General features: G+C 60.1%; 1 protein-coding gene across 1 annotated transcript; it reads right to left on the bottom strand.

The window, feature by feature from the left end:
• Positions 1–266: 266 nt before the first annotated feature.
• On the bottom strand, positions 267–8,609 carry LHX5 (LIM homeobox 5). The gene is made up of 5 exons (XM_059039719.2): positions 8,437–8,609; positions 6,233–6,456; positions 5,254–5,531; positions 4,377–4,542; positions 267–634 (listed from the first exon to the last, which is right to left on the bottom strand). Exons 1-5 carry the CDS (start codon positions 8,607–8,609, stop codon positions 267–269), a joined length of 1,209 nt encoding a protein of 402 aa, XP_058895702.1.
• Positions 8,610–18,751: the final 10,142 nt, after the last annotated feature.

Consider the following 18,751-nt stretch of genomic DNA (forward strand, 5'->3'; position numbering starts at 1 on the left):
GGGCAGGGGGTCCCCGGAGAGTCCCAGGGGTGGATGCAGATGCGGGGGTCGGTACCCCTCCGCGCCCAGCCGAGAAGCAGCTGCCGGTGGAGTTCGGACTCGAGAGAGAGCCCCCGAGGGCGCCCCCGCGCCGCGGCCGCGTCGGGCGCTTTGGTTTCGGGAGGCTGCGTCCCGGGCGCGGGGGTGGGGCTGGGGGGGGATGGGGACGGCCGGGCGAGGCCCCAGGGCCGAGCGCGGGGGGTGGGGGGCGGCCCGGCCCGACGGCCTTACCACACGGCGGCCTCGTTGAGCTCGGGGTTGGGGTGCGACAGGGGTCCGCTGTAGGCGCTGGTGCCGCTCATGGGGAAGGGTGGGCTGGGGCCGCCGCTGAACACCTCGCCGGGCATGGGGTGCAGCGCGCCCGGCAGGCCCGGCTCGGGGCTCGGCGTGTCCGGGTGCGAGATCATGTCGGTGAACCTGGGGTTGTCGGCGGCGTGCGGGCCGGCGAGCGGCGGCTCCAGCGCGCCCAGCGGCGTCGAGCCGGGCCCCGAGGCGGCCAGGAAGCTCGAGTCGGCCGGGGACTGCGCCTGCGACGGCGGGCCGTGCGCGAAGAAGTCGTAGTTGCCTCCCGGCGCGTAGTAATCGCCCTGGTAGTCTGCGGAGGGGACGGGGCGGGAGAGGGGAGAGTGAGAGATGCGGGGTCGCCCAGGCGCTCGAGGGACCCGGCGGAAGAGACCCGGGGGAGGGGACCCGGGGAGACGTGGGACGTGGTGGTGGGGGCCACCGGGACGGGACGTTAACGGGGGACCGCGCGACACTGACTCGAGGTTAGAGAAAGACCCGTGGAGAGGCCTGCGGAGACCAAGGGAGGCCGGAGGGGCGGAGGGCCAGCCCCGGAGCTCGTGCTGGCCAGACGGACAACCAGATGTACAGAAAAGCTACACTCGGGGGCCGGGAGAGGCTCAGAGACGACGAGGAACACACGGAGAGGTTCCTTGCCAAAGAGAGACGGAGGGGAGACAGCGGGAGGCGCCAGACAGTGACGAGTCCTGACAGCGTCTTAGAGTTGGTGGGAGACACGCAGAGAGCGGGAGTCACGCGCCGGCCAGATAAGGAGACAGGGAGAGATTCGGGGAGAACGGGGAGCGGAGAGGGGATGCAGCGGGGAGCCCCCAGACTCAGGGTCGGCGTCAAGGCCAGAAAAGAGCCTCAGTCACCGAACCCACGGCTGAGACGGAGACCCGGCTTTCTTCGAGCAGGGCAGAGACAGTCTAGAGGACGCAAAGAGAAAGATGAGACGGCCGTGTGGTTAGAGACACGGGAGAAACGCGGCAAGAGACCCCCGGCACGAGACGGAAGGTCGGGAGAGACAGAGGCGCCCAGAGACGCGCGAGATGAGTCAAGACAGACAGACGGCCAGAGACGCTGGGGCTGGGAGGCCGGCGAGGGGAGTAGGGCAGGCGATGCAGGGGCGCCGGACCGAGACCAGAAGGCGAAGTGCCCGAGATCGGCCCGAGACCCCGCCGGGGAGAAGCGCGGCCGGAGCGCCGAGGGGCTGGCGAGTTGGGCCCCGGCCGCGGAACCCCGGCCTCGGAGCGCGCAAGGCGGCCCCCGCGCCCTCTCCTTCGCCCCCTGCGCCCCGCGTCCTTCCCGCTGAACGTGGGACTGCGACCGTCTGTCTGTGCCGGCCTCATCTGGCCTGGAACGGAGAAAGTTGAGGCCCAGAGACTCGGGAGATGGGGAGGAGGATGAGAACACTCGCCGGGCCACGTCTAGAGTTCCGTGTGCCTGGGGTGTCTCCGGGCTGACCCCGGGCCGGTTTGCCACGACCCCGAGGTTTGGGAGTATTTGCGGACATTGAGCTCTTTTGATAAACTGATGACACCTATGGGCTCTCGCTCCGGAAAAAATGCACAAATGCGAATTTTGCCCACAAATTCAGGGAGCACGGGGTGTCCAGATGACACGCTCGCCCATTCTCAACAGTGTCTCTGCCTCAGCCGTGTGACCTCCTCCTAGAGCCCCCTTTCCTAAAGTCCTTCCCCTCGCCCCGCGTCGGCCCCAAGGAGTGGGGTGTGGGAAGCCAGGAAAGGAGCACCGTATGGCCCGCACTCGTGACAATAACCCGCTTTGTACGGCGGGAAAACCGGCGCGCCCGGAAGCCGGGGTCTCCTCTGCAAACCCACGCCTCCTGCTTAGTGTTGGGGGTCTGTCACCCGGGCGAGCTCTGGACGCCCCCTGCCGCCCCCTTCCCTCTCCAACCGCCCCCCCCCCCCCCCCCGCCGACATCAGTCCAAATGGGGAGTGTCTGGAGGCGGGCTTGGAGACGGTTTAGGCGACAGCTCAAACGGTCGCCAATTACTTTTTAAAAACCACTCATTCCATTCTCCCCGTAAGTGAAGAGAAAGGTTGGAAGCGGCGAATTTGGGGCCCCTAAGGGACGGGGAAGGGGGACGGCCACGGCGCGTAGCGAGCCGGCTAGCCAGGGAGGGCCTCGGCCCCCGCGCGGAGCGCGCCGCCTCCGCCCATATGGCGGCCGGGCCGGAGGTAATTGGAACAAACGCCGTCTGAAAAGGGCACAAAAGCCGCAGCTGGGGCTTTGTCCGCGCTCCCACGGGGAGCCGCCGGCCCCGCCGCCCGGCCCCTTTCTCGCCCGCTGCCGGCCGCCGACGCCGGGATCTCCCAGCACGGATTAGGCGGGGCTGCCTCCCTGGGATTGGGGGGTCCGCCCCCGCCCCATTCCGGGGAAACAGGGGCCCGCATGTCCAGGCCGCCACCCCACCCGGCAGCCACGCGGGTAGAGGAGGCGGTGGGATTGGTGAGAGGCACACGCGGGGAAAAATTCCGGACTGGTACCGCCCCGCCAGCCTCCCTGCGCCCGGCGCCGGGCGGAGATTTTGCGCTCAAGGAGCCAAAGATCGGTGAAGAGAGTTGGTGAGTAGAGGCCCCAGGACAAGTCCACCATCCCGGCTGCCTCTGGTGTCTGTAGCCCCCCAACCTGGGCCCTGCCATCTCAGTCTCTGCCGAAAAAGCACATCACCACATTTCATCCACAATTTCTGGGGCCCCTGGCCAGGCCAGAAGATCTAACCTCCCAGGCCTGCGGATGCACCGAGGCTAGTTATAGGGGTGCTCTTATTTTCCCTTCTGGGTCTGCCTGGGCACCTGGCTCCTGGGCCTCCACATTGCCAGCTCTCCCCAAGCTGGGCTACTAGCCTCTGCCCCTCCTCCCCCAGGCTGGGCGGCACCGAGCACAGATGCCCCTCAGGCAGAGGCATTCCTGTGGGCTCCCCAAATCCAGAGGCTCGGGAATAGAAGGGGAAGGTGCCTCCCTGGAGTCCACAAGTCTGAAATGCGTAGGACGGTGACTCAGCGCCCCCAAAACAACTGGGTCTCAAAAAAACCAAAACCCACAAAACCAACAACAACAAAAACAAAAATGAAAAACGGAAAAACGGAGGTGAGGGAGTCAGAAGAGGTCATCCAGGAAGGAGAGTGAAGTAAGTTAACATAGTGGGGTGAAGGGAGGAGAGAGGAAGGAAGGAGGAAGGGAAGGGGTGACCAAGAGGAGAGTTCACCCAGGCCTGAGCTTGGTTAACACCAACCATGAACTTCCTCTGTACAAAGTGGGCTCCTCGCCCTCTGCAGCCCCAAAGACAGAGAGTGCATAACTGGGTTGGCTCAATCCTTGCCCAGCCCAGCCCCGATGAACCCTGGTGTGCTTGAAGCTGGAGGGTGGGTGGGAGTCCTAGTCCAGAGCAGCTGCCAGCATCTGGGCTAACCGGGCCAGATGCTGTGTACACAGTCCCCGTAGCCCAACGGGAGATGCAGACTTGGGAGATAGCAAGGGGGCGACCCCAGATGAATCCTGGCCCCTCCATCCCTTCTGCTGGTGTTGCCCTCCAGTGCTTCCGGCTGGTGCCAAATAACACCAGGCCGTGGGCCAGGGCAGCAAAGGCTGTGTGTCAGCTTGGGATGGGGTGCATGAAGAAGTGCCTGACTTGGTATGATGCGTGAGAGCGCCAGTGTATCTACGGGGTGGGGTACACCTGTGTTGGTTGCGGGTGATCATGTGTCTAGATGCGTGTCCCCGAGGTCTCTGAACCCATGTGGTCCTGCCTGGGTGTGTCACTGCTTTTCTCATGTGTTTGTCTGGTAGTACCACTGTATGGTTGAGTGAACCCATGTGTCTGATTTTCTGTCCAGGAAGTATCTGTGGGTGAGTTGTACCCGTGTTGATGCGCGACTCTTAAGGTGTGCTCATGAGTTTGTACGTCCTGCATGGGTAGAAGGGAGGGAGGGGTCCCGGCGCAGCCTGAGATCACGGCTATCCGGCCCTGCACCCTCAACCAGCATTGACCTAGGCGTGGGGCACCGCGTCCAAGGAGGTTGCTTACCTCCGTAGTAGGTGTACGGAGTGGACCCCAACATATCAGACTCGTCCAAGCGGCCGCCCAACGGGCGCATGCGCCTCGGACTCCGGAAGAAGGCGTGTCTCCGGGCGCCCAGGGCGCTCAGCTGTTTCATCCGGCGTTCTTTGGACCGTCGGTTCTGGAACCACACCTGGGACAGAGGAAGGGGTTGTGAACTGTGTTCCGGGTCCCCTTCTCTCCCTGCCCCGGGGCCACCCCCGCTGGGTCCTAGCGCCTCCTCCGCACCAAGAATGCCCTGAGCCGGGGGCCGGGCCGGATTAGACCAAAGGGGTGGAGAGGGGCCTCGGCGAACCAGCCAAGGATGAAGGATTTCGCGGACCCGTGGGGCGACTCATAAAGACTTGGGCTTCCTGGTCCTCGGCCCATCCGCGGCGTGACGGCTTTATAAAGGCCTGCCGCGCGGCACGGCTCTGGTCTCGGGCCCCGCGACTCCCCAGCCGGGCTCTGGCCGTTTGTCTGTCTGCCCGCGCGTCGGGCGCAGGGAAGGAGCACGTGAAGAAAGAACATCGCCTCTTTCTCTGCTCAGAGGATGGGAGGACAGGAAAGGTCCTGTCCTCCAGCGAGGCTTAAATCCTCCCCCGAAAGGGGCGGCGGTGGGATTCAGAGATGTGAAGTGACCCGCCCAGGATGACACCGCCGGAGGACAGCAGGGCTAGGCTGAATCTTTTGGCCAGGAGTCTGACCAGCTGGCCCCCATCTCGGGCGCACCGTCCGCCCCTAGACCGGCCTCGGCGCGCTCTTAGCCAAGGAGGCTGAGCGGGAGGCTCCTCCGAGCTTCAGAGCTCGGGGACGCAGCGGGGCTGGGGAGGGGTGACCCGGCCAGACCCGACCCGGGCCGCACCTGGATGACGCGCATGTTGAGGCCGGTCTCCTGCGCCAGCTGCTCGCGGATGTGGCGCGTGGGCTTGGGTGTGGCGGCGAAGGCGGCCTTGAGCGTCTCCAGCTGCTTGGCTTTGATGGTGGTGCGCGGGCCGCGCCGCTTCGTGCCCGAGCTCTGCTCCTCGTTCTCGTTGTTGGCCGTCTCCTTGTCCGACGACGTCGAGTTGTCCGTCTCCTTGGGATCGTCCTGGAGTGGGTCCTGGAGGTCCGGGGACAAACTGCGGTCCGTACAGGACGACACTGCGAGAGGACGGAGCGGGAAGGGGACGGGGCGTCAGCGGCGGCCCGAGACCTCTCCAGTCGGGTAGCCGGTTCCTGCAGGCTCAGGCCACCACCAGCGCCGGCGGGTTCCCTCCCAAACCCGGCGACAGCCCCTCCCCCAGGGGCCCGGCGCCCGCCCACTCCCTCCAGGCGGGGCTGGGCCTTTGGAAGCGCCCTTCTCAAAGCCCTCTCAGCACTTTTCAGCCGGTGCTTGGGAAAGGGGGAGTCGCGCTCTCTGGAGAGCCCTGCCTTCTAGGAGAGGGGACGGGAGGAGGGTACAGATGCCCTCCGGGGCCTGGGATCTTCCTCTCCCTTCTCTCCTTCCTCGAAACCCCAATTAGTGTCCTCCCAGTGCGGCTAGAAAAATACCAGGAGCTGAAAAGACTCGGAAGGGGGAAATTGTGCGGTTCCAAACTCGGGGAGGAGGGCAGCTTGGAAGAGGCTCCTGAATTGGAGGAGGGCGGGGAAGAGCTGGCCCTGTAGGCATCCTGGAAGGCTGGCTCCAAACGAGGACTCTCTTTCCCAGCCCCCGCACCTCCCTGCGCCTTGACCTGCCCGGTGCGAGTGGAGAGCTCTGAGCCGTGCACTGCAGCCGCGCAGGGGGCAAAGGAGGGAGCGCAGGCAGGCCTTGGCAGGAGGGCGCTGGGGCCTGGCCTGGGGAGGGGCACGGGGCCTCCTACCTGAGTTGAGGCTACCCTCCTTGAGGCTGGACGAGCTCAGGTAGTCGTCCTTGCAAACGAACTTGTTCTCGTCGATGACGTAGAGCTCCTCGCCCGTGGACAGCTGCTTGTTGCAGACCATGCAGGTGAAGCAGTTCAGGTGGAAGACTTTGCTGCGGGCCTTGCGCACCAGGTCACTGGGCGAGATGCCTTGCGCGCAGCCCGCACACTTAGTGCCGAAGCGCCTGCAGACACAGCACGGCCTGTCACCCAGGGCCAGCTCAGTGTCCCAACCTCCTGAAGCCCTGACCTCTTCCCACCCTTCCCTAGCTTCTGGAAAACCTCCGTTTCCACATCTGTCAAATGAGATCCCAAGCCTGTCCTCCCTGGCCAGAACGCAAGACGTGAGACAAATATCCAGGTCTGTTCTTGGGACTGGGGCTGTCATGCCTCGGTCGGGTTTATCTGGGCTCTGCTGGGCTTCCAGCAATGGGCGCAGCCTTCAGCCCAGCAGAAGGCCCAGAGCACCTCAAGTCGCGCCCCTGCCCCACCCCACATCCCTACCGGATCGGCCTGGACTGCGCCTGACAAACTCTGCTCTGGAGGTCGTGAAGCATTTTAAGCCAGGCGGGCTGGGTCTGGACCATTTCTCGGCTCTGCCTCCTGGATCCTTAACAGTCTGCTGGGGTCCAGGTAGGGCCAGTGAGCCTGGCTGTCGGGTCCTAGCAGCGGAGCTGGGGGGGGGGTCCTCTTCTGAGCTGAACCTTAGCGGGAAGGAGGGAACCTCCTGCTGACCCTCAGCACCACCAGCACTGGAGGCTCTCCAGTCCCTGCTCTGGGCCCCGCTTGAGCGAGTCAGGGGCCTGTGGACTCTGAAGGGCAGGGACTGAATCTCCAGGTCCCCAAATCTCAGGCCCTGGCAGGCAGTGGGAAAATGTGACCAGAAGGCAATGCAAAACGTGCATGGCCAGAACATGGACTCTCTCCCATGCCACCTTTTCTGTGTTCCTGGTCTAAGTCCTTTTCTTTCTTCCTTGAGCGCTGGGAGAAGGCTGGCCTCCCCCGAAATGGATGGTGCAGACCTGCGCTGGGAGGGGTGAGGTGCCGGTGGTGGGGGAGGGCGAGGGCCCAGGACTCGGGGGCCCCACGTCTACTCGTACCCACGTCTCCAAACAGGGCGAATTTGGGTGACGTTGATGTAGTGAGGGCATTAGAAGCCATAAGTCACTTTTGGCCTTATCCGGCAGCATAATTGGCCATATGCACCTTATCAAAAATCATTAGGTGCTTTGCAAGCGCCACCACATTAGGGGCCTTGGGCCTCTGGGGCCGAGGAGTTTACACGTGTAAAGGCGCATCTGACCTTTTCTCCTATTCAAGTTCCCTAGTGCCAGGTACTGGCGCCGGCGAGCAGCCTTTCTCCAGGGCGTTAATCACGCCCCCCCTTCCCTCCACGCAGGTGGCACCCACAAAGCCGGGGGAAGCAGGCAGGGCTGAGCTGCCAAAACCCCCACAGCCTTCCAGGCCGACCTTCGGCGTTTCTCAGCCGGGAAAGTGAGGTTCAGAGAAGTGATCTGCTGTGACCTGCCTGAGAGCGCCCGTAGGCAGCAAGGCTGGACCCTGGAGGTCCCGATTCCAGCTTCCATTTCATTTGCGCTTGCAACAGAAGAGAAAATGTTTAAGGAGTTGATGGGGGGAGTGAGGAGGGAAGATTCCCTGCCCCATCACCAGGGGAGGCCTTTCTGGCTGAGCCCCTCAGGGGCTGGGAAGTTTCTGTTTGTCCGGAAGCACTCTGGGGGTCCCACCTGCCTGGAGCCCAGCTTCTGGACTCCGCACTCTGCCTGCCCCTAACTTGGCAAAAATCCTTAGTCTCTCCGAGCCTGGCTGCTGGAAGCTTCCGCCCTTGGGGTGGCCTCAGCCAGCAAGAGGCAGAGCCGGATGGGCAGCAAGTTTGTCAGGCTTCCTCCCCCTGGCCCACCACCGATCCAAGCCGGCCTGGAAAAGCCAGCTACAAGCAGCCAAGCAGCGTTCTTCTCACTCTGCCTGGGTTCAGGCCCTTGTTGGACCGAGGACAGGAGGAGAGTGGTGGCCTCCCCGGCTCCCCAAGGAATCCGGTGGGCCTGGGAGGCTGGGATGGGTTTCGTGGTGTCCCCTTCCCCGGCGCCCCAGCGGAGCGCCTGCAGGGCGGGCGGGCGCTCGGGCAGCAGGGTGGCGCGGCTTCTTACCTGAAGAAGTCATTTTTGCAGTAGAGCTTGCCCTCGCGCGAGAAGCACTTCTCCGAGAGGTTGGTCTTGCACTCGCAGCACTGAACGCATTTGATGTGCCACGCGCGGTCCAGCACGTTCAGCAGAAAGCGGTCGAGGATGGGCCGCTCGCAACCAGCACAGTGCACCATCATAGCCCCGCGCCCCGGCGGCTCGGGCCGCCTTGCCCTCCCTGTGGGCCCCCGGCCCTCGGGCCCCCCGGCCCCGCCGCCGCTGCTCTCCGCCTCTCCTCTTGGCCGCCGCCGGGCGAGTCCGGTCCGAACCAAGACTCAGCCGGTCAAGTCCTCGGGAGATGGCTGGCCTGGCGCTGGGCTGCCCTGGGCGGGGTGGGGAGCGGTGGCGTTCACAGCCCCATGCCCCGGGCCGCGCGCCCCAGTGTATCTTGGGTGGCCGCTGGCTTCGCCTCTGCCGAGCGGCTTTCCCCGGTGGCGGAGGCGCCGGCACTTTCCCCCACTTTCAAGCGGTCCCGATCCTCATCTTTGTCTGGCCGCCGCCTAATTCGCGCATCCTTATTCAGATTTGGTGACGTGGCAGGGCACGTAGGGGGCCCGGCGGCCAATGGGTACGCGGTGGCCATGGCAACCTCTTAAATTTATAGCATATCTAAATTGGCTACAGCGTTGCGGTCCGGACAGAGCAAAAAAAACAAGGCATCAGTATTGTTGAGTATTAGCTTGTACCTGGTTCGGAGGCTAAGTAAGTACTTACCTTCCAGTTTGGGGCTGGGGGCTGGGGGCCGCGCGATCTGAAAACTGCGTCTCTCTTCTCTCTCTTCACACGTATTTGGGGGGCTGGGGTTCGAAGGGCTAGTGGGAGGGGGACCTCTGCCCCCTTCACAACCCACGGAACTTGTAGAAGTTGCCCGAGGCCGGGATCGCGCTCTACGTCTGCCTCTTCTTCCCCAGCCCAGCCTGTCGTTTTGGACTTCCCCCCATCCGCGCACCCCTGGGGTCAGCGCCCTGGAGCTGCGGCGGCGAGGTTCTCGGGACTCCCGGAGGCGGCACCGGCTTCCTTTGTCATATGCGGGGGCTGGAGCCCAGCCCGGCCTTTCTCAGGGAGAGGGAGAGGGAGAGGGGGGGAGGCGGGAGGGAGAGGCCGAGCAAGCCCAGACCCAGGTTGGCGGGGGATGTCCTCTGGCCCGGTCTCCGACCGCAGAGTTGTTCCCAGCCAGAGCGCGCTGGCCACGGGGCTCGGGGGAGATGTGGGGAGGGGGAGATCCAGGATGCACCGGTCTTCCCGAAGCCAGCTCTGAAGTGATGTTCGCCGCGTCTCCGCTTTCCTCGCTGCAACTTCCAGATCCCGGGTCAGCCAGTCGGGGCGCCGCGGTGAGTGGGTAGCGCGGCCGAGGAGGGTACGCTGGAGATTGCGCGGGGCGCTGTTTGCACACGCCGGGCGTCCGGACGGAGTGTGCAAGTTCGATCCATCATCGGAGGCAGGAAGTGCCATTCCACGGGGCTCGGAGGGTGTGGGGGGCGTTCGCAGGTGTGTGTGGAGGGGGAATGTGGCTGTGGTGGGGGGAGGGAGAGGGCCATGCCTCCTTTCCCAAGGTGCCAACCCAGCGACTGACCGGGGTGCTCTAAGTTAGGGAGGCCAGGCAGACAACGTGGAGATTTCCCCCTCCCCGTTCCAGGAAAGAGGGCTAACGGGGTCTGTAGGGCCTGGGCCCACAGCCTAGGAGCCAGAGGAGTATCTGTGCGCTAAGGCTTGGCTGTGGATGTGGGTTTGGGTGCATTTGCTGAGTTCGTTAGTATGCATTTGCTGTTTGAGAATCTTGTTTTTGCCTCTCTTTAGAGTTACTCATGAATCAATCATGTGAATACATTTTGGCACGTGTATTTTTTTGTGTGTTTATATCTGTGCGTAGTCCTGCTAAAATTTGTGTGTATTAGTCTGTGTGCTTCTGTTTTTGTTGGTCAGTGTGTGTATATATATACGTGTGCATACGTACCTGCAGTCACATGAATGTGATGGGGTTTGCCTGGGTGGGTGTGCATCTGTGTGAGATTATTTGTATAGGCGTGTGGTAACATTGATGTGAAAGTGGACTTTGAAACATCTGAATCGCGTGCAGGTGAGTGTGTGTGTATGTGACCGACTGAGACGGGCTGGCCTGGCTGTGTTTGTGAGTGCAGAATTTTTTGGATCTGTGTTTGTGGGCCAGTCATCATGTGTGTGTGTCTGCGTGTACGTATTTCTGCAGAGAGCAGTATTTTTGTTATGTGACTCCTGTAGTGTTTATTTTGGGGGGGGAGGTGTATGTTTCTGTGTGCACTTCTAGTGTGCTTGCCTTTGTGGATTTCAATGGGAGCAGGACTTGTGAATGCCCGTATTGGGGCAGTTGGTGGAGGCACAGAGATGTTCACTCTCCCCCCCGGTTCCCGTCCAGACCTCCAGCTTCCCCCCACAGGCCGCAGTTTCTCTGTGAAGTGATCTGGCTTCCGACAGGGAATTGACAGGTGCTGGTCACTGGGTGAGGCATTGACCCAGAAGCTGGGCTTCTGAAAAGGAGCCCCCAAACTGGGCAGCTTCCGCTGTTCATCCTCCAGCTTGCCGAGCAAGGGACAGGTGTGGGACGGAGCTCGGCTCAGCCAGGAACAAGCAGGCTGGATCTTGCCTGGTCTCCCAGGCCTGGCTGGGAGAGCTCCAGGAGCCCCCAATGAAAGGGCAGTTTCTGGCAGTGCCTGGCCCTGCCCTCCTGGGGTATGAAGGGTCCTTGAGCTCAGACAGGGCAGGGACAGAGAAGCAAGAACCCGAGAGGGGAGAGGCAGCCAGGCTCCAAGTGGAGGCGAATTGCGCTGCCTACTTGGTCTTTGTCTCACTGGGATTTCTCCATCTCTCCTGAGTTCTCTTCACTTCATTTCCTTTCTGTCTCTCTTTCTTATGTTCAGCCTCTGGTCTTTTTCTGTTTCCCTTTCCCTCTGTTGCCCCATCACTTTCTTTTTCGGTTTCTCTGTTTTTATTTCTCTGCCTCTGCCTCTCTGCTGGGCATCCAAATCCAGCGTCTTGGCTCAAAGGCTGCGATGAAGGATTCTCATTGTGTTCCCTGTGGATTTGGGGGTGTGCGGGGGGGGAACTACTCTACAGTCATTAAAAGCCACCATCTAGATGGGAGCCTTCTCCCTTGCCCTGGACCAGGTGCACTGACCCTAGCCGCCACCTCCACCCCCAAGTGGGTACCTGAAGAGCCGGGTCTGCTGTGTCTTTCCAGCCCCAGGTCTGCACACCACGCTGGCTGCTGGGTGCCTGTGTGCCAGGCTCCGTCTAGGACAAATCCACCCACCGTCACCTCCTGGATGTGCTTAAGTGCCAGTGCAGAGCCTGGCCCCAGCAGCTGCGGTGCCAGGCTGGGGAGGTACGAGGAATGTGGCCAGTCTCAGGGAGCAGCTCTGGCACCTCCAACCCCCCCGGAGCTTGGATGCAGACGAGTCACCCGGGGCTGGATGCCCGGTGGCAGGAGATCAGGGCTCTGCTTCCAGAAGCCCCAGCCTGGCCTTCTCCCTCCAGTAGCTGAGCTTACCCATCCTGTCCAGGTCACGGCCCCCTTGGAATCGCCCTGGGAGCCTCAGCACAGCCCACCCTCAGTCCGGAACTCCCTCGCTCCAGCCCAGTCGCAGGGGATCCTGCTTGGCCCTTGTCAGCCCTCCACCTTCCAGGGCGCACAGCCTCCGAAAAAACGCCAGCAGACCAACTATTAAACGAATTATCCCGCCCTAACAGCGCTAACAGATGGCGAGCAGGCAGCGAAATGCCCTCCTATATGTAACTAATAAACCGCTTGTGTCTTAACAGGGTAATGCATGGAGACGCAATGTCACTTATACAGGATGTTGATGGAATTTACTATATAAAAATCTTCCTCCTAGAGTAAAGAGTATCAACATTACAACTCGACAGACGGCAGCGGGATAAGTAAAACAGACAAAAGACAAACAAGATAATAATCTGTTTCCAATCACTTAAGCCCTGTAGAGTTAGTAATATGCGGTTTGCATATTCCCCCTTGAGTTCGGTAATTAATTACCGGCGCGGAGGCACACAGCCGCTCGGGGTGGGAGTTTCGAGGCGCGCTGAGCTGGGGATTGGGGCGGGGTGCGCCTTTCCCGACTTCTGCGGCCTGGGACACGGGGCAGCGGCCCGAATGGCGACTCTTCTGGGCGTTTGGAGCTGACCTTCCCGCGGGTCGTAGACCAAACACCTCCGTGCTCCTCACCGGACGCTCTCCAGCCTGGGGAGATTCTGCAGCCGAGCAGAAACGGGGGCTTTTCTGGCGGCTGGAATATCTCCCTTCGCCCCATCTGAAGACAGCCCCTCCCTTGGAATGGACTGGAGTGGCCTGCTTTCTCGGGGAGCGCGCGCGTTGGGGGACCCGGGAAGCGCGCCCCTCGTCCTCGTCTCCCCGTGGTCTCTTGGGCGACTCAGCCCGTCCTCTCTGGAGACTTCCATCATTACCGCCCCCCACCCAACACGCACACTCCTCCCTCCCCCCACCCCACCCCCGCCCGCCCGCCGCCGCCGCCGCCGCCGCCGCCGCCCTTGCCGGAGCCAGCGCGGCTTTAACATTAAACAAACGCAGCGAGCGCCTCGGAGCTGCGCTCTCGGCCGGGTCTGCGCGGCGGCGGCGTTACAAATTGTAAATTTAAATTGCTCGCCGGATTCATTACCTCCCCTCTTTGATTTCAGCCAGCCGTGAAAAATTATACTGGTGTACCACTGAGAAACTGTTTTGCCGCAAAGAGCCCGCGCCTAATCACTGGCTTTCTCCCTCCGACAAAAGTGTAATTATTTTGTTTGGGGTGTAAATATAGGCCGCGCTGCGCACACATACTCAGCGCCCCGCCGCGCCGCCGCGAGGAATCGGCCCCCGAGTAGGAGCGGGCGTGGAGGCTGGGCCCTACCGCCCGGAGGCCGGAGAAGAGCGGCTGGCTTGGCGCTCCGGAGAGACGCGGAGAGCCGAGCCGGCAGGTGCAGTCCACGCTCCCTGCCCTCGGGAGTTCGGGTTTGCCCGATGATCCCCGGACCGTGTGCGCCCAGGCTGGCCTGGGTGGACGACGTCCACCGGGTGCGTTGCGTGGATCGGGGCGAGGCCTTAGGCCTGGGCATCCGGGCAGGGATGCAGAAGGGGTTGGTGGGGGAATGGGAGTGAGGTGGCAGTGGATGAGCTTTCTGGAATACCCGCGGGGGCGGCCAGCTGGGGGCAGCCCGGAGTCCAGGCTGGGAGAGCGTGCGGGCCTGGGCGTCCCCAAGAGGGCAGGACATAGGCTGAACCCTGGCAGGCAGGGGCGACGAGGCCAGTGTGTCCCCTCGCACTCTGCTGTGGACTGCTTGGTTTCCAGAACATCTCTGCGGGGCGCAGGGCCTTCCTGTCAGTTGAATCGTGCGCGGCTTAATTAACGGTCTCGTTAACTGGGCTGGCCCGACCTGGAACGTTTAATCAAAAAGGCAGGGAATCCCTCCCCCCCTCCCTCCCTCCCTCCCTCTCTCCCTCCCTTCCTCCCTCTTCTTTCCTTCATCTATTTATTCATCCATCAACAATAGCAAAGCTTCTCCCCTCCTTAAACACCCCCTCCCAGCTCTGGAGAGCGAGGCTCTGAGTCCCCAGTCCAATATCTGGGGCGGGACTTTAAGGGACCTGAGGGACGTGAGCGGTGGCAGGAGTTGGGCAGGACTGTTGTGTTCAGTGGCTTTGGGACAGCCACTGGGGCCGGAAGGCCGTGGTCAGCTTTATGGGGCAGGCTGGTGAAGTCTGCCGAGGAGCTCTCCAAGCCACGAGGGGCAGGCGCGGCCAGTATTGCTGGGTGAGAGCAGGTTGGAGGCCAGCGGCTGCTCGCACTTGGCCATTGGGTGTGGGGGGAGATCCAGCTCCAGAGTGAATGGGTGTGTGTGTGAGCGCTGGCCAGCTTAGAGACCTGGCTGGTTGGGGCCAGGGTAGGGTGGAGCACGGTGTCCCCTCTCTCCTTCCAGCAGGACACCCCCTCCTGGAATGCATCTCTCAGAGGCCCCACCCATCAGGCTGCCCTGTCAGCTCCCCGCAGGCTACCTCACTCTCTTTGGCGCTGCAACCCAGGGCCCAACTTAGGCAGCAGCCGCAGAGAGGGTGCAGACTGGAGCTGATCCCTGGGGGCCCGAGGGGGGCCTGGGGGAGGACAGAAGGAAAGGTGCGAGCCAGTCCTCCAACTTGTGGGGCGCAGCGCTGACTCTGCTCAGACAGGGAAAACGCCGTACTTTGTGCAGAGCTGGAGGCTGCCCGGACAACTGCCCGGTGAGGCTCAAATCCTAGGTGGCCAGACTAGCCGAGGGTTTGAGCTGAGAGCCGCTGGCACCTTCCGCATTCTCAGCGTGGCGGTTTAGCCTGGAGGGCCGCCCCAGCCCATCGATGTCCGAGAGCAGGCAGCGCTGGGGCGCGTGGGGTTGTGGCCATGGCCTCTCTGGCCCCATTGAGGTGGCCGACGGTGGAGGCCATCACCGGAGCTCCGGGAGCTGTTTTTAAGAAGATGCTTGCAACTCTGCTCCGTCTCTGGAGCCCAGATGGGGAGCGCTAACCTCCAAATTCAGCATCCCGCAGACTCTCTAATTATCCTCCCTCGGCTAGCTAGCTAGTCTGAGTTTGAGTCTGTATCTTGCTTCCCCTTTCTTTTATCTTGGTCCTTTTCGTGGTCTCGAGAGCATCTCTCTCTCTCTCTCTCTCTCCCTCTCCCTTTCCAGTGCTGGCTCTCTACCTCCTTCTCCTCCTCCTACTTTCCTCATTCTCTCCCACCTCTTCTCCCCGCCCCTCCATATCCCACCTCCTTTTTGTTAGCCTAATATGGGTACCTTTAGAAATCGCCCAACTTTGGCAGTCCGTGCGCGCTGTGTTTGTGCATGTGTGTGTGTGTGTGTGTGTGCGCGCGTGTGTATTTCTCGGCTGCTAATGATTGTGTGTTGATAGAGCAACGCAGTGGCCTCATTAGCCTTTGTTTAGAAGGTGTTAAAAGGGAAATCTGCATCGGAAAGCCGCGGTTTACACCGCAGCCTGGCTGAACGGCGCGCTGGAGCTGGCTGGGGGGGTGGAGGCATTGCCCACCTCCCTTGGACCCCGGGAGGGGGGAGGGGCCCAGGGAAGGCGACCCCCAGCACCTTCCTCCCAAGACAAGTATGTTTACCCTGCTGCGCGCCCCTCTATTCCTCTGGCGCCACAGCGGGGATCGCGCTTTCTCTAAAACTCCTTTGAGCTGCCCAACAGGGCGCGGTGGCCTCTCTCCTCCGTTTCTTGGGGAAAGAGGAGGGGTAGGGCCGAATGCTGTTCCGAAAAAAAAAAAATTCCAGGGATTTTTTGAGGCGGGGGGCGGTGAGAGGTCTTATTTTGGAGATGAATAGCAATCAGGCCGCGGCGGCTGGAGCTGGGCTCCGGGTCTTTGGCTGCTTGGTTTGTGGCAATATCCCTGCGGCCTGGACGCAGGTGCGGAGGCCCTAGGCGTTCGAGAGTCTGCAAGAGTTCTCTTTCTTTCCTCCCGACAAATTGGCAAACGGACCGAAGGAGAGTCTTTCTCTCGTGGTTAGACTCGTTCCGAAACTTCCCCTGTGTGTACCCCTACCCTAGGGCTCCTTTAGGGAACCAATTCCGTGAGAGTGCATCGTAGCTTGGCTGGCCGACTTCTCTGAAGGTTGGCGGGAGCGTATAACTTTATCGACCGTGGGCTGGAGTGTGTGTGTGTGTGTGTGTACGTGTGTTTATGTATGTGGTTGTAGGATTTGGAGAATGACCCTCACACGCGCGGCTTTTCCCACTCCCTCGGGGAAGCGAGGTTTCAGGCAGAGGAGAACGTGGGAAGAAATTCTTTTTATTCTGGATTCTACGAAGGGGCCCAGAAAACAAAACAAAACATTTTGAGCCGCCTCTGTGGGTGAAGCTTGTTGAACTCGGAGAAAGACGCCTTTCCTGGCAAAAGGGAGAAAAAACTGCGGAATTCCAGCGGCGGGATGTACGGTCTCCGATCAGAGCACAATTCATTCCTTTTTGCTGGGCCTCGGTTGCATCGGATGGAAACAACCCTTTCTCATCTTTCTGACTTCCCTCTCTGAGTTTCGCTTTTCCCTCCCTTGGATTTGATGCTGCGGGTCTTGGGGTCTGGGTGGTCTTGCGTTTTTCACAGCCCTGTGTACCCACGGCAAAGCGTTAGACATCGCTTTTTTCCCCCGCTTTGGTCGAAGGCTAGGCTAGGCGTTGTCTGGGGACAGATTGTGGGCGGCTAGGGCCTGGGGCAGTGACCGTGAAACGAATTCCAAACCTAATCTGAACTCGCCACGTGACATTCCCTGGCCCCCAACGCTGTGTAGACAGAAGCAAGGTTCCGCGTGAAACCAAGTTAAAATCGACCGCCGTTCATGCAGTGGGACGGGATCAGGGCCGAGTTCGGACGATGCGGGGAGAGGATGAGAAAACCTCTACCTGTCCGCTCTGGTCTGTCTCTCTTTTTTCCCCCGAAGCAGGTTTGGCGGAGGAGGCAGCGGGCGCTCCCCGGGCCGCAGCCTGGCTACGCGCGGGCGCGGGAGTTTGGACCAAGACAAAGACGGGAGCTGTCCGCGGTGCTGAACCTGACGCGCCGCCGCGAGGGCAAGCGGGCTCCTGTAACCTGCCCTCTCCTCCTTTACGCCCTCCTTCTAGCTCTCCTTCACTCTGTGATTCTTGCCCGCTCCTGCGTTTATTTCCCCCTTTTGTCTTTCCTTAGAACTCGCGTCCTGTACGCAGGTGTGTGTGTGTGTGTGTGTGTGATCAAAGAACAAAACAATTGATTAAAAACGGTGTCTCCTCCTTTCTTCCCAAATAAATGATGAAAGAAAGGTTTATTGAAAATGTACTCTAAAACAGATACAAACGGCTATCCTGACCCCCGAAGAAGTGGAAATTCATGCTTAAAACAATAGAACTAAGCATATAGAAATATCATGAATCTGTCCTTTGATTTATTCTGAAGAAGAGGTAAGGGGTTTGGAATATTTAATTCCAGGAATATCATATCCTTGGCATCTTAACTGCTTGAGTGGAAAAATATAAGATCTGGGAGGACTGGTGGTCAAATATGAAGGTGAACAAGCTAAGGAACTTGTCTGTGAGTCAATAGGTGGCTTATGGGGGTGAAAGCAATGGCCATTAAGTTGCCTTAACCCTTTGAGGAAAAGATGAGATCTGTAAGGATAACAATCTTCTGGGTTATTAACAGGGAAACGATTCCCTTTGAAAGTGTGAGTACAAAAGTGTTAACCTGGTCCTTCATTTTCTAAATGTGCACGGTGTTATCGAGACTTCTGGCATGGTGTATAACCGAGCATTGATTCCTCCGCTCAAATTTGTATGCAGCACTTGTCTAAAGAAGTTTGTGCAGGGGAGAAAAAAATTACATACTCCCTCGAGGGGGGCACACCCCTTTTAGCGCACACAGAAGTATACACGATCCCTCTGGCATCTCATAGATACACTGCCTCCCAGAGAGCCCAGATGCCCTGGGGCCACATCTTCATTTGGGCTTCTCAGCACCCTCCACGTCTCCCCACCAGCTAAGCCCAGTTGTCAGCTAAGCATCACCAATACCTATGGAGAGGGGTCCTTGAGAATTCAATGGAATAGATTCATTCCGTTCCCCACCTGGACATTCTAGAGATAATTTGCCCATAAAGGCAGAGGAACCTGAATTCTCAAACGAGAGTGATTTGTAATAAGAGGTTGCATTTTGGGGTTGAGGTAATGGCACCCCAGTTCCTCCACACCCTGACTGTTATCTTCTCACCAAAACACTCAGATCTTTTATCAAGGCCGAAGCAGTCATCCCTTTGGATCATATACTTTTCACCCTCTTGGAATGCAGAACCTCAAAAGAAACCCTGCCCTTGGGTGGGTGAAGGAGAAATGAAAAAAAAAAAAAAGCCACTTACCGAATGACCATTATGTATATCTGATTCCATGATTTTCATAGCAACTCTGAAAAGTGATAGATATTTATCATGGCTTCATTTTACAGGTGATGAAATAGAGGCTCAGAGATGTTCATTAAGTTGCTTAAGGTTACACAGTGAAGACCTGTGATTTTAACCCAGGTCTCATTGGTTACGGGGCCTGTGCTTGCTCTAGGGGGCCACACGGGCAGTTATACAGGGGATAGTCCAGTGGTTACTCTGCTAAATTTCTTTAGTACAATCCCTTTGGATTTCCAGGCCATTATGGCCCATGGTCTGGATATGGAAGTTGGTTTAAACCCTAAATGTGAACGCCAAGAAATTAGAATGAAGAGGAAACAGGACACTT

The sequence above is a fragment of the Kogia breviceps genome, chromosome 15 (genome assembly GCF_026419965.1).
Source record: "Kogia breviceps isolate mKogBre1 chromosome 15, mKogBre1 haplotype 1, whole genome shotgun sequence".
Lineage (NCBI taxonomy): Eukaryota > Metazoa > Chordata > Mammalia > Artiodactyla > Physeteridae > Kogia > Kogia breviceps.

Coding starts and splice junctions, on each gene's coding strand:
- LHX5 (XM_059039719.2), bottom strand. CDS start 8,609: ATGATGGTGCACTGTGCTGGTTGCGAGCGGCCCATCCTCGACCGCTTT. Junction 6,457..8,436: donor TGCAAAAATGACTTCTTCAG/GTAAGAAGCCGC, acceptor CTGTGTCTGCAG/GCGCTTCGGCACTAAGTGTG. Junction 635..4,376: donor TCCGTACACCTACTACGGAG/GTAAGCAACCTC, acceptor TCCCCTCCGCAG/ACTACCAGGGCGATTACTAC.